The sequence below is a fragment of the Stegostoma tigrinum genome, chromosome 13 (assembly GCF_030684315.1).
Source record: "Stegostoma tigrinum isolate sSteTig4 chromosome 13, sSteTig4.hap1, whole genome shotgun sequence".
Classification (NCBI taxonomy): domain Eukaryota; kingdom Metazoa; phylum Chordata; class Chondrichthyes; order Orectolobiformes; family Stegostomatidae; genus Stegostoma; species Stegostoma tigrinum.
The window spans coordinates 35,512,633-35,527,612 of record NC_081366.1 but is presented as its reverse complement, the minus strand read 5'-3'; the positions used below and the strand labels follow the sequence as shown (position 1 = coordinate 35,527,612).

The 14,980-nt window shown below is 40.6% G+C and overlaps 1 protein-coding gene across 2 annotated transcripts in view; it reads right to left on the bottom strand.

The window, feature by feature from the left end:
• The window catches only part of spock1 (SPARC (osteonectin), cwcv and kazal like domains proteoglycan 1), a 477,747-nt gene that overhangs the window by 114,337 nt on the left and 348,430 nt on the right, over window positions 1–14,980 (bottom strand). For both annotated transcript variants that reach the window (XM_059650661.1, XM_048543447.2), the window contains exon 5: window positions 12,260–12,392. In XM_059650661.1, coding sequence (XP_059506644.1) covers window positions 12,260–12,392 — 133 coding nt within the window. The remainder of the gene's footprint in view (window positions 1–12,259; window positions 12,393–14,980) is intronic.

Below are 14,980 nucleotides of genomic sequence, written 5' to 3'. Positions count from 1 at the left end.
ACTTTTTCCATCCAAACTGATTTCACACCACAATCTACTGTACCTATATCACGACTCACTATCACACTAATACTTTTCTTTATTAATCCAGCTACCTCAACACCGTTTCTCCTTTTGTCTACTTTTCTGGAATGCTGAATACCCTTGAATATTGAGTTCCCAGTCTTAGCTACCACACAACCATGTCTACAGAATTGCCGTGAAATCATATTCACTTATTTTTATTTCTGTCATCTGTCTTGTTATAAAGGCTGTTTGCATTCAATTACAAGCCTTGGGCTTTGACTTTTTACCATTACTCCTTCACTGGTTCTAATTTCTGCTGCAGTCTTCTGCTTATATTTTCTACCCATCACACTTCGATTATCATTTACCTTTTCAATACATCTGCTCTCTTGTAGCTTTATAATTTTTAAAAAAATCCTTCAATTCAACCCTTACCCCACTAATTAGTTCAAAGCCTTATCCACAACCTGAGTTATACAATGCGCCAGGACAGTGGTTCCAGCAGAGATTAAATGAAATCTGTTTCAATGGAACAGCTCTCTCTTTCTTCGGCACTAGTATCAGTGCCTTATAAATCCAAGCTCAATTCTCTTACACTTGAAACATGTATTTACCTCTCCAATACTATTTATTCTGTACCAAATTTACGTGTGGTTTGGTTACAATCTGGAGATTATTATCTCCATGGTTCTGCTTCCTTAATTTTGCCTCAAACTGCTCATAATCCCTCAGCAGAACCTCTTCCCTCGTTGCACCTATGTCATTGGTACCTACGTGAAATGTGATGATTGGATCCTTTCCCTCCCACTCCAACTTCCTGTCCACCCAGAAGAAATTTCCTGAACCTTGGCACCAGGTAGACAACATAGCCTTTGGAACCTGCTGTTTTTCCTGTAGAGAATAGTATCTCTTCCCAAAACTAAGATATCTCCTATTACTACATTTCTCTTTCCTCCACCCATGTGAATGATGCTCTGGACCATGGTATTGCACTCAGTTTGAGAGTCTTCCCTGCAGTCTGTGTCCTTCTCCTCACCAGGAGCAAGAACCTCATACTTTTGGAGAAAGGCTCTGGCCGAGTCTCCTCCAAAGCTAAATTCTGGATTCCCAAACCCTCCTGACTTGCAGTCACACCTTCCTGTCCCTGGTCATAGATGAACTTTGTTGTAATTAACCTAAAAGGTGTGGCTGGTAATCCTCCCTTCCCAGCAGAGGTATTTGTAGCATCTAGAAAAACGGGTGAGGTGTGACAGGAGGGTGGCTAATGTTGCGCTTTTATTTAAAACACATTGAGAGTTATGATGAAGTTTAATTTGGACAAATGTAAGGTGTTGCATTTTTGTAAAACAAACAAGGGCAGGACTTTTACAATTTATGGTAGGACCCTGGGTAACGTTGTTAAATAGAGAGATCTAGAGGTACATATTTCCTTGAAATTTGCATTACTTGTAGAAAGGGTGGTTAAGAAGGTATTTAGCACACTTGCCTTCATTGCTCCGACCATTGAGTACAGGAATGGGCATGTCATGTTAAGCTTGTACAGGACATTGTTTCGGCCTGTTTTGGAATATTGTGTATAGCTTTGGTTGCTTTACAGTGGGAAGGGTACTATTAAGTTGGAGAGGGTTCAAAAAAGACTTACCTTAATGTTGCCAGGACTGGAAAGTTTGAATTATAAAGACAGACTGGGAAGGCTGGGACATTTTCACTGGGGCATAGGAAGCTGAGGAATAACCTTGCAGTGGTTTACAAAATCATGAGGGGCATAGAAAGGTGATTAACAAGGGCTTTTTTTTCCCCAAGGGTGGGGGAGGTCAAAGCCAAAGGGCGTATTTTTGAAGGTGGGAAGAGGAAGATTTAAAAAGGATATGAGGGGCAAATTGTTTATACAGAGACTAAATCATATGTGGAATGTACTGCCAGAGGAAGTGGTGGATATAGATACAGTTACAACATTTAAAACATATTTGGAGAAGTACATGAATTGGAAAGATTTGGAGGGATATGCACCGATGCAGGGAAGTGGGACTACTTTGTTTTGGGAACATGGTTGGCATGGACTGTATGGACCGAATTGTCTGCTTCCATGCTGTGTGACTCTACAACTCTGTGATTCCCCTGTGTGTTGCAGTGTCTGCAGCTCGGGCTCCTGCTCATCCACTCCGAGCCAAATAAAAATCAAAGAACTGTGGATGCTGCAAATCAGAAAGAAAAACAGAAATTGTTGGAAACGCTCTCAGCAGGTTAGGCAGCATCAACGGAGAGAAATCAGTGTTGATGTTTCAGGTTGAGCGACCTTTCCTCAGAACCCTTAACTCTGAACCAAAATTCCTCGCGCAACAAACACCAGCTGTAAATGTGTTCCCTCTGGATCATACCACCTCTCACTTACTGCAGCTACAGCACATCACCTAAAAAGCCACCTTTATTCAAGCTGTTTTTTTTAACTTAAATGTCAAATATTCTAAAAGTCAACTTCTTTATTGTACTCTTCAAGTGCAATAATGTCTCCTGCTTTAAACTACTTGGACAATCAAAAGAGATATTGAAGAAAGTCTGACCAATATCCACTTGTTTTGCTGTGATGCCACACTTTGGCTCTGTTGGGTGGAAGCTGGTTGAATGGACCCTCTGCTGCTGGGTTTTATTCACCCCCACTGGCATCCTCACACAGTTGGGTTGTGTATGTGCTGGGACTTCCTGTCTGCCATCTGTTCTTATCTCCCGCTGCTACTGTCCTTTTCACACAAGCCTTCTTTTCTCTTTAAGAAGCTGCCAACTCCACTCTCTCTCTCTCTCTCTCTCTTAATTTTTTTGAAGCTCTCTGGTCTCTCTCACACTGTTTTCCACTCTCTCTTGATTTTTTTACGTGGAAATTGCTGGCTTGATTTCAGAAGATTTTGCCATGGGACAACATGAAGATAAAACGTAGGAGCAGAACATCCTTGGGGAATGCTAGAGGTCACTGCAGCAGGAGGAGACCATATTACAAGTGATTTTATGCAATGATTACATTGATAAAATTAATAATTAATATGGGAACACAGGAACAGGAATAGGCCACTTAACCCCTTGAGACCATTCTCCACTCAATTATTCATCACCAATGAGCATCCTCACTATATGTATTAGCCTTTGTCTGTAATGCTTTATTATTTTTGATTTAACAATGTCCTCTTCTAGTTTGTTGCAGTCTACCTCTGCATTGATTATTTCCCTTAGTTTGGTGTCAATTAGCAAACTTAGCATTTTTTTGTGATTAGAGAAATAAATGTCTGGTTCAAAGGCTGTGTAATAGAAATGTGTTCTCGTTCATGTTCTGGCATGAGTCCTTGGGTAAGTGAAAGTTGTATTGTTGTGACAGTTCATACCCGAACCATGCAGCGATCAGTATTTATAGTGAGCCAAGTAACTGGGATTTAACCTAAATAGTGAAGATAAGGGATCAAATTTGGGAAAATGCTGTGGATGCTAGGCAAACAAGGTATGAATATGGGAATTCATGGACAGGTGTTACAAGAAGGAATGGACAGCACAAATCTCAGAGTAAACCAACTGATAACCTCGAATGTTGCAAAAATAATAAATAAAAGACTAACAGTAATGAAAGGACAAAACTAAAGGTTTTAAATCTGAATCCAAATGTCACTCAAAAACATTACACTATTTCAGAGAAGGGGCAAGTTACTTCATCATATTGCTCCAGAGGGCGGTCATAATCCTCAGCTGAGGTAATTCAGAACAAGGGCACGATCAGGGACAGGAGGATGTAACTGCATGTGAAGCAGCTGTGTGAGCCCATGGGGTTACCATTGAGGAGCCTTGGCCTCTACAATTGTCTAACAATTATGAGGTTCTTATAAGCTGTGCAGGCAACAGTGGGAACTCCATGAAGAATGAGCAAATTGACCATGGGACTTTTGGTACAGGGAGCCATTCCAGTAAGGAGAGGAAATAGGAATGTAGTTCTGGCAGGGGACACTGTAATGAGGGGCATAAATACTGATCTCTGCAGCCATGAATAGGACTTCCAGATGCTGTGTTGCCTGCCTGATTCCTCAGGCCTGGAAAAGTACTTGGAGAGGGAGTGCAGAGATCTAGTGGTTGTCATCTATGTTAGTAATAGCAACATTGATAGTACTGGAAAGGAGGTTGGCTGGAAGATTTTAAACAACTACTATCTCCAAGGCAATAATCTCTGAATTACTACCTGAGCCAAGGGCAAACTGTTATAAGGTAAATAAAGTCAAGGAATCAAATGTGAGACTCAAAAATTGGTGTCGGTAGAATGAATTTCAGTTCATGGGTGACTGGTACCAGTAACAGGGTAGAAGGGAGATGCTCCAGTGGGGTGGATTTCACTTGAATCGTGCCAGGGCCAATGTCCTGGTAAATCAAATTACTGTGGCTGTAGAGAAGGCTGCAAACTAATCGAAGGCGGGGGGTCTGGGAAAGAGGAAATGTAGGCTTATAAAGTAGAGGATAAAGCAACATTAAGAACAGCTATTTGAATAAACTTAACTAGAGTGGGACAGGAAAGGACAAAGTGTACAAACTGAGAAAACAGCTGTAAATAGGGTTACTGGGGAAATTGGTAAATAGGGAAAATTAATAGCTTGGTACCTGAATGTACACAGCACAGCATTCAGAACAAAATACATTAATTGACGGCACAAATGCAGGTTAATGGATATGATCTTATAGCGATTAGGGAGAAATGGTTACAAGGAGGTCAGAACTGGAAACTAAATATTTTGGATATGTGACTTGTCAAAAGGCCAAGCCAGAAGAAAGGGGTGGAGGTAGAAATATAAAAAAAGGGGAAGAATACATCAGGAGATAATGAGGGTGTGTAACAAAGGCAGTATATTAATCCTGAGTGACCTTAATCTACATGTTGATTGGGATAGTCAGATTGGCAGAGGAAACCATTAGGAAAAATACATAAAGAGTATTCAGAACAGTTTCCTAGGACAAAATATTGTAGATCCAACCAGGTGATGGTCTGGTAATGTGTAATGGGGTAGGTTGGATAAATGATGTCAGGATAAAAGATCCCTGAGGAAAATGAGATCATATATGGGAGAACTTAACATTCAGTTTAAGAGGGAGGAACATGGATCAGGAACAGCTGTGCTAAACTTAAATAACGGTAATTGCAAAGGAATGAAGGCAGAGCTGACTGGAATGTACTGGGAAAGGAATTTAGCAAAGACAGTTGAGGAACGACGATAACAAAGTGTGAAGCTGGATGAACACAGCAGGCCAAGCTTGTGCTCCTGAGATGCTGCTTGGCCTGCTGTGTTCATCCAGCTTCACACTTTGTTATCTTGGATTCTCCAGCATCTGCAGTTCCCATTATCACTGAGGAACGATGGCAGATGTTTAAGAAAATAGTTCCTGTCTCATAGCAAAGATATATCCCGATGGGGAAAAGTGATTCTAAGAAGAGACTAAACCAATCATGATTAATTAGGCATATTAAGGAGGGCATCAAATTGAAAGAAAAAAAATGCAAAGTAGCAAAAATTGGTGGTAAGCAGTGTTCCCTCTAAGCTGCGCAGCTGCATGCACATACAGCCATTCTGGGTTTCTGCACATAACAATTAGCATGTGCTCAAACCACTGATTCCACTTCTGGAATTCACTGTTGTGGAAGGAAAGAAAGTTAGAGGGAATGGCTGTGGTGAGCCAGAGGATTGGGCAAGTTCTAATAGACCAAAAAATGAAAGAAGGAGAAGGTAAAGTCTGAGCATAAACTTCCAAGTAATACTAAGATGTAGAGCAAGAGCTTCTTTAAATATATAAAAAGGAGGAGAGATGCCAAAATGAACATTAGCCTATTAGGAAACTGGGAAAATAATAATGGGGAACAAGGAAATGGCACAAGGCTTCAATAAATACTATGCATCAGTCTTCACAGTAGAAGATACAAATAATATTCCAAATTTACAAAATATTGAAGGGGCAAAAGGAGAGGAGAAAATATATACAATAATATTTGTCATTGAACAAAAAGTGAGAGCAAAACTAATAGGGCTAAAGAACAGTAAGTCTCCAGCAACTAATGGGATTCATTCTAAGATATTAAAGGAAGTAGATACAGAAGTTAGTGGAGGTACTGCCAGTAACCTTCCAAGCATTCTTAGACTTTGTGAAACTGTAATACCTTTTTCAAAAAGGGAAGGAGAAAAAAACAGATAACTGTAGGCCAGTTTAACTTGACATTTGTGATTGGGAAAATGTTAGCATCTATGATAAAGGTTATAATAGCAGAACATTTAGAATTGTATAATATGATCAAGCAAAGCCAGCGAAGCGTATTGAAGGAGAAATCATGTCTGACAGAACATGAATTTACTAGAATCCTTCACATCGGTAACAAGCAGGATAGAAAAGGGAAAAAAGAAGTGAATGTAATTTATCTGGATTTTCAAAAACCATTAGATAAGGCATCATATTCTAAGCCACTTATTAAGACCAGAGCCCAATGGTTAGGAGGTAGCACATTAACATGATTAGAGGATTGGCTAACAAATAGAAGACGGATAGTTGGACTAAAGGGAACATTTTTAGGATGGCAACTTTTAACTTATGGTGTGCCACAGACATCAGGGCTGAGACCACGATTATTTACAATATATATTAATGAGTTTCGTGCAGCAAGTGAATATACGATAACCATGTTTGCTGGTGACACAAAAATAACTGGGGCACAGAACATTTATAGAGGGAAATAAGAAGGTTAAAATGAATGGACAAAATACTGGCTGATAGAATATAAAGTTGAAATGTGTGAAGTTAGGCACTCGGCAGGAAGAATAATAGAGATGAATTTTACCTAAATGGAAAACAATCACGGAGAGCAGCAGAACAAAGGGAATCGGGAGTCCTAGTGCACGAATTACAAAAAGCTAGCGTCCAAGTTTAGTGGGTAATAGAGAAGGTAAATGGAATGTTGGCTTTTGTTTCAAAGGGAATAGAGTATAAAAGCAAGAGGAATTTGCAAAACAATAGAAGGCACTAGTCAGCTGGAATACTGTGAACAGTATAAAGTCTCTTAAGTGAAGATATACTGGCATTAGAGGCAGTATAGAGAAGGTTCAACAGGCTGATATTGGATACGGAAGGGCAGTCTTGTGAGGAGAGATTGGGGTGGGCCTGTACTGATTGGAGTTTAGAAGAATGAGAGGTGACTTAATTGAAACGTGCACAACTCTTCTGGAACTTGACTAACAAATGTGGAGAGGTTGTTTTCCGTTATGGGAAAGTGTAGGACCAGAGGGCATGATCTCAGAATAAGGAGTCAAACATTTAAGACAAAACTAAGGAGGAATTTCTTTTCTGAGAAGGTAGTGAATCTGTGGAATTCTTTACTATAGAGGGTTGTCAAAGCTGGTTCATTATCTATACTCAAGGCTGAGATACATTTTTAATCAGTAAGATAATGAAGTGTTGTAGGGAAAAGGCAGAAAGTGGAGCTAAGAGTTATCAGCTCAACCACAAACACATTGAATGGCAGGACAGAATTGATGAGTTGAATGGCTTACTTCTCCTCTTATATCTCAAGGTCTTAAAATAGTTGAATTGAAAGCGCAAATATGAAATAAACAAATATGACTCAATTGTGATTATATAGACATGGAGGGATGTGTCTTTTAATGAATGATTAATAGTGATGAATGATGTAAATTCAAGAAATAGGAAGTGGATGTGGTTTGGATAGATATGAGAAACAAAACAAGGCAAAAACTCACTTGTGGAAGTAATGTACAGACCCCTAACAGTAAGCACATAGTAGGATGGCTGTAAAGGAAGAAATTATGAAAGCTCTCACAAAATTTATCATACAAGATTTTGAATTACATGTAGAGATAGAAGCAATCTTAATGTGATTTTATTCAACATTTCATTTGAATGAAAGAAAACTGAATCCAAGACTAGTATTTCAAACTTAAATAGGGGCATTCATAAAGGTATGAATGAAGAACTTGTTAACATGAACTATCAAATTTAGTTAAGAAATAGGTCAATGGACTTGTAGTAACATGTAAAGGTATATTTCAGAATACACAGAACGGATACATTACTACAGGAAAGAAACATCCACAGGGAAGATGAACCATCTGCAGTTAGCAAAAAAAAGTTAAAAATAGTATCAAACTTACTGCAAAAGTAAATAGTTACAGAAGAATGGGTGGCTGGTCAGAAGATTGAACACAATATATGTAACAGGATTGAATGGCATAAAGAAGAGTGAAATTGAACATGGAGGTTTTGCTGGAGAGGGTAGTGGAGATGTTTGATGCCATCTTCCACCAGAGCTAACATAGACACCCCTAAAACCAGAGCATGCCAATCTTGTCTGAGGTTGCCACTGAATCTGTGGAGTCTTAGCCATTTGGAGGCATCCATAGCAACAGCAAATAACCTTCTCCATTTCAGCAGACTAAGCGTCACACTTTCCTCTTTGCTACTTCACACTCTTTCTCAGCTACTGCAACCACTCTCACTATCGCCTGCACCATTCTCCCTCAATCTCTCTCACGGGCCCCCAACCCCAACACCATTAGCCCTGCATGCCCTCTGCAGTCCACAATAGAGTTAGTGAGGTCTAAAACACAGAAAAGACTACTCAGCCCATCTGGTCTGTACCAGTCAAAAACAATCATCAAGCTGTTCTAATCCAGCAAATAGGAAACAAAGACTCAGGATGGATGATGGGCTGCTCGACATGCCCCATAGGTGAGGGCATATTGACCTGGGTAGAAGATTGTTTAGCTAATAGGAAAAGGAGAATGAGCATAAATGGGTCATCTACTGTTTGACAAGAACGGTGTACCACAGGAATCCGTGCTGATGCATGTTACTATTTATACAGATGACTTTGATAAACGGACTGAAGCTTTGGTTGCTAAATTTGCTGATGTCGCAACGTTGGGTAAAAATGTAAGATGAGGGGATTTACTAGATGGTTCTTCTTATCCATCTGAATGGAGACATGAGTATCGGTCATGTGTTTTTGTTGCTTGTTCGTGTTCATGCACTCTTGCAGCCTGTTTTCTTCCTGTCCGTCCAATGTAATGTTTGTCACAGTGCTTACATGGAATCCTGTATATCACGTTTGTTCTGTCCATAGTAGGGAGGGTTCATGTTAGAAGTTGGCGCAGGGTTGATGTAGGTTTGTGGCCGTAGGAGTCTTGTGGTCAGTTCAGATATGTTTTTGATGTCCGCTAACGTGGCATGTGAGTCGGGGCGTAGCTGTTGTTGTTTGTGTGACAGGCATCATCGGACCCAATTGTTCGGGTATCCATTGTCTCTGAATACTTGGCAGAGGTATTCTTTTCATTCTGGCATAGCTCTGGGTTGCTGCAGAGTGTGATAGCTTGTTTGAACGGTGTTTTTAATGCTACTCCGTTTGTAGGTGTCAGGATGGTTACTGTTGGAATTTAGGACTTGATCCATGTGTGTGGCCTTTCCGTATACCTTCATCAGAAATTCCCCATTGGCCCATCTCATCCAGGAATGGGAATTGTTTGTTCTTTTCTTCTTCTCTGGTGAATTTGGTGCCAGTGAAAATGTTGTTTATAAGTTGGTGTGATGCAAGTCCATATCGGATCCATAGTTTGGGTTGATCTGTGGGAGGGCTATGCTTTTAAGTCTCTGCATCACTGTTTCTGGTATTGGTCCAGAGATGGGTGGCCCCATGGGTATTCACAACCCGAGCGACAAATCTACTCAAGAATATTAGACACCTACGGGTGCAATATGCTCAAATTGGCTTGGAGATGGGAAACGTACACCAAACGACAGAGCACTACCCGCGAGCAACTCTACTTCCAACATGGATGCCTCAGAAAGCAGGTACAACTGCGCAGTGTTAGACATAAAACACCCATCAACAAACCACAGGTTTACAGGACAGCAGAACGCAATGGCTGCAGAATGGTGAAGGTAATGATTAATGAAGCCTACTAGACTCCACAGATATGACAAGGAAGCTATGTGCCAAAAATCCCTGTGCCAAGACGCAACTAACCTATAGTGGACAACAGACTTAGAACAAGTCATTAACATTAGTCAACAGAAAACCAAAACCAAGAAAAGACAAATCCTACAAAAAAAGCTAGCCAACTAACCAAATAGAACAACAGCCAAAGGTCAGGCACCTAGAGAAGAAATCTCTCCGACAGAAAACTAACAGACACAGAGAAAGCTGTATTAATACGTGGACTCCGTTACAATCACAGAGATGGTAACAGGACAGAGTTCCTAGCCACACTAGAATCCACTCTGAAGACCAATGGCATCAATGAGGAAACACAACCAGCCATAAGGCAGGCAGTGGTCCTGACACTGACCAGAAGGAACGAACTTAACACTCTCAACTCAACAGAAAGGAAGGCCTTGGAAAGAAGACAAAAACATCATAATCCTACCAGCAGACAAAGGGTGCATGATAGTAATTCTTAACAAATGAGACTACATCACTAAAACACAGTGGCTCAGTGGCTAGCACTGCTTCCTCAAAGTGCCAGGGACCCGGGTTCAATTCCAGCCTTGGGTGACTGTCTCTGTGTGGAGATTGCACATTCTCCCTTGTGTCTGCATGTGTTTCCTCTGGGTGCTCTGGTTTCCTCCCACAGTCCAAAGATGTGCAGGCTAGGTGGATTGGCCATGCTAAATTGCCTACAGTATCCAGAGATGTGTAGGTTAAGAATGATTAGCCATGGGAAATGCAGGGATATTGGCTATGGCAGTGTGTGGAGGAGGGATGTATGAGGGTGCACTCAATGGGATGAATGGCCTGTTTCCACAGGATGTGGATTCTATGATTTCAGGACCAGCTTCTCTCCTGTTGTTATCAGACTTTCAAGTTGACCTCTCAAATGTTAAAGCTGATCTCTCTCTCTCTGCACCTTCTCTGAGAGAGTAACACTGTATTCTGCACTCTGTTCTGCAACCCTAAGGAACTTTGTATGGTACAATCTGCACACAAAACAACACTTTTCACTGTATCTCGGCACATATGGTAACGATAAGTCAAACTCAGGAAGAATTTCTTATACCAGAGGGTGGTTAATCTGTACAACTCATTGCTACAAAAGGCTGCAAAGGTCGAGTGATTGAGTGTTTTAAAGTCAGAGATGAACCTGCTCTTGATTAGTACGAGCATTATGGTTACAGGGAGATGGCAGGAGAATGGGGTGGAGAAATACAGTAGCCATGACTGAATGATGGAGCAGCCAAATGGCCTAATTCTGTCACATATCTTATGGTCTCATTTACATGCTGCCCTTCAGCAACATCATCTTAAATTACACATTTTTTTTCACATTTATAGCGACAACATCTGCATCACTGTTCTCAACTCCTTCATTCTTGTTAACTTATCAAACTGCTTATTCAAATTACAGTAGTGTATGAGCAAAAAACTTCCTTTCAATTCAACACTAAAGCTATTATCTTTATTCTCTGCTCTGAATTTGGCTCTCTAGTTACTGACTCCATCTTCTCCTTCCCTGTTTGATATTAAACCAGATTGTTACCAACTTTGCTGCCGTATTTGGTCTTGAATTGAGTTTTTGACCACATATCCACGTCAACACTAACCGACATTCAATTCTGTAGCATTGCTTGATCCCAATCGCACTTCATTTAATCGGCTGCCAAATCTTCCATTTCAGCCATTAGAACTTGTCAACTTGACTATTAGGATGCACTCCTCACTAGCTTGACACATATCTACTCTCTGGAAAATCAAAACACTAATGTCCATGTCCTTATTTACAAGTTCCATGCACCTAACACTCCTCTGCTTGTTTTCCTATCCTGGCTCCCAGTCAAGTAAGAGCTTGACTATAAACCTTCCATGATCTTGCCCCTCCATTTGAGAACATGAGCATAACTGTTGTTACTACATTCAAACAGATGGCTGTTGGAGGAAAGATTAACAATGCCCCCTCCTCATGCAGTCTGCAATGTAGGATCTGGAATTTCTGTGATTCTACACATTTGCATTTCCATATTTTTGTGTAGCCTCAGTTTTTTTCTGATGAATTATTCAACAGAAGTTGCATTTAATGAGGTTCATGTTCTTATTTTTAAACAGGAATTATTTTCCCTTCCGTCAAACAATAGCTGCTACTGACATCTTTTGTGGATTAAATTTTTAACATGTCGCATTTAAAATACAAGCCTGAAAAAGTAAATCATTGTACTGACTGTTTCCTCACCATGGCAAGTACTTTACCTTGGAAGAGTAAGTGTGGCCATTGGAACCACAGACAGAACTGGGGTGCGTCACAGCACAGGGCTTGCATTTAACCAGATTGACTCCTCCATTCCATTGTCTGTGAAGAAGCCTGTCCTTTTTCTGCCTGACACTGCAAGTAAAAAACGCAGTTGATTATATCAAGTGACAGTGCATGATATTCTCAATCTTTACTATTATCACTTCTGGAGGTGTTCTAAAGGTGGGGTTTCAGTAACACAGCATGGTAGAACAGATTCAATACAGTTAAAAGACAAGATTAAATTAGTAAATGTTGGCATACACTATACATGCAGGTGGTGGTCCCTCTGCCAGTTGGCAAGTCAGGGACAAGTTGCTTCTGCTGCCCCTAAAAGCCATGATCATATTTTACTGTCACGACACACTCAACTTCCTGCCGTACGGGTTGACCCATCTCCAATATCTGCCACCAATCACAGGACTGGTGGCCCTTCAGAGACAGCAGCATCAGTGAAAGCAGTGGCCATTACTAGGGCTGCCCTCAGTTCCTGTGCAGTGGCACTAATAGATGTCAGAATTCCGGATCAGTGGGTTAACATTTAGAGGGGAGACGTCACTTTTCAAATGGGTGAGCTCCTTTCCTCTGCATGTGGCCTTTTGTGGGCAGGGGTATCCAAAAAGGAGGTACCCTTAAACAGTCAGAGAGGCTTCCAGGATATCCCTGACGGCCATGCAACATGGTGAGGGCCCGTCCGCTGCTGGTCATCACTAATGGTGTGTCAGTGGAAGCATGAGGGGGCTCTCAAAGTGATGATTTAAATACTCAAAGACAGCCGGTCTCTTGCCACACCCCACACCTCACAACATCCCAGCCAGCTCCAAGTCCATACTTGGGGTTGCCCATTGTATCATATTTATCAACAAAATGTGGAGTTTTGGAAATTGCACCATTTTATGTTCACTTTTCATTCAAACTTTTGGTGAAGTAGACTCCATTCAGTGCATACTATTTGCTGATAAAATTGGCATTTAATGCAACCTCACATAAGGGTCTCAGCCAGCACTGGAGAACACCATACCCTGATACAGAATGTGACATTGGTTAGATCTTGTTGTCTTCCCTGAACTTTTTCAAATTTTAGCATAAGCCTTTCTCTTAAATGGACGTAAGTTTTCCAGGATTGTAATGTCGGTCAAATACTGAAAGCCAGAATAGAAACAGTGTGTCCCTCAATTCAAAATCTCAAGTTTTGAAATTTGAATTGATCTAATTATTCAAATTTGAGAAAAGATTGAGATCCTACCATAGATAACTAATTTTATTGTCTGTGCATAAATCTAATCTTGCGTGCTCAATAGAACTCTATATTCTTTTGGTTCATTTCTACAGCTCCTTCTTGGAGGTGTAATGTGTGCAATGAGGTCAGCTGGGTGAACTCCATAGAATACGAGCTCCCTGATTGGGCTGCTAATCTGGTCCAATTAGGGAGCCCTGGTTAGCAGATAAAAAACAGGACTGTCAGAGATTCTAGCACACTGAGAGCTGACTCTGAAAAGGCAGTATTAAAGTTGATGACCCTTCATGTGGAAATAAAGGGTAGTTTGGTGATGCCATACTGACCTTCATGGAATTATTTCAGGAGGGACCAAACCTTTGCTAACTCCCTTCAAATCTTTAACATTGAGACTGCAGATGAAAATCATACAAATGGCACAGCAATGATTCATGATTAGTCATAGAATCCCTGTTACCAGATATAACTGGCTTTAGACATGCACATGATTTATGTAGATTGATTCAGCTTACCTAGTTTTGTCCTGTTGGAGAAAGCCTGGGGCTTTGTGGAGTAGATAATCCCACATTTTATATATAAAGGGTTATTGAAATGTGATATTGTGATGATCTTAGACCCAGAGCAGGAACGGTAAGGAAATTCTGTATACATTTAAAACATTTGTGTAATCTGCAGATCAGAGATAGTGGGAATTGCAGATGCTGGAGAATCTGAGACAATAAAGTATGGAGCTGGATGAATACTGCAGGCCAAGCAGCATCTTAGGAGCACAAAAGCTGACGTTTCGGGCCTAGACCCTTCATCAAATGAAGGGTCTAGGCCCGAAACGTCAGCTTTTGTGCTCCCAAGGTGTTGCTTGGCCAGCTGTGTTCATCCAGCTCAATGTTTTGTTGTCTCTGTAATCTGCAATTGTTTTTAAAAATGCTTGGAAGTGACTTTTAAGATTTCCATCAGTTGTAATTTTCTTGAATAATAAGAAACACAGGTTCATGTCGCCTAGCAACCTTTGACATGGAACCAGTTTCAACAGGAAAACAGTTAATGTATGGACATCTTGGATGCCAAGGAGAGATGCACGACAGGAGAGTTCAAAGCTGAAAGTGACCAGCACACTGGGGTGACATAAGGAGGAAACACATAGAGTCAGGAAGGAAGACAGAATTCATGTGAGGAAAAGCTAGCAAAGCTCTCTATGATAAAGTTAGTTATTATTTGCCAGTGAGAAGAAAAATAAAATTCCAGAAATTCCTAGGAATGCAAAATGTTATGGAATCCTAAAAGTGATGCAAATAGCTCAGATATCTCTTTTTAGATGCTATCTGTCTCTGTGAGTTCTAACATAAAAACTCTATAAGTTTGTGGTAACATTCATTTTTTTCAGGTGAAACAATCCCAAAAATGTTTAGAGCACTGAAGTACATTATCAGTGGCAAATAAAAAACAA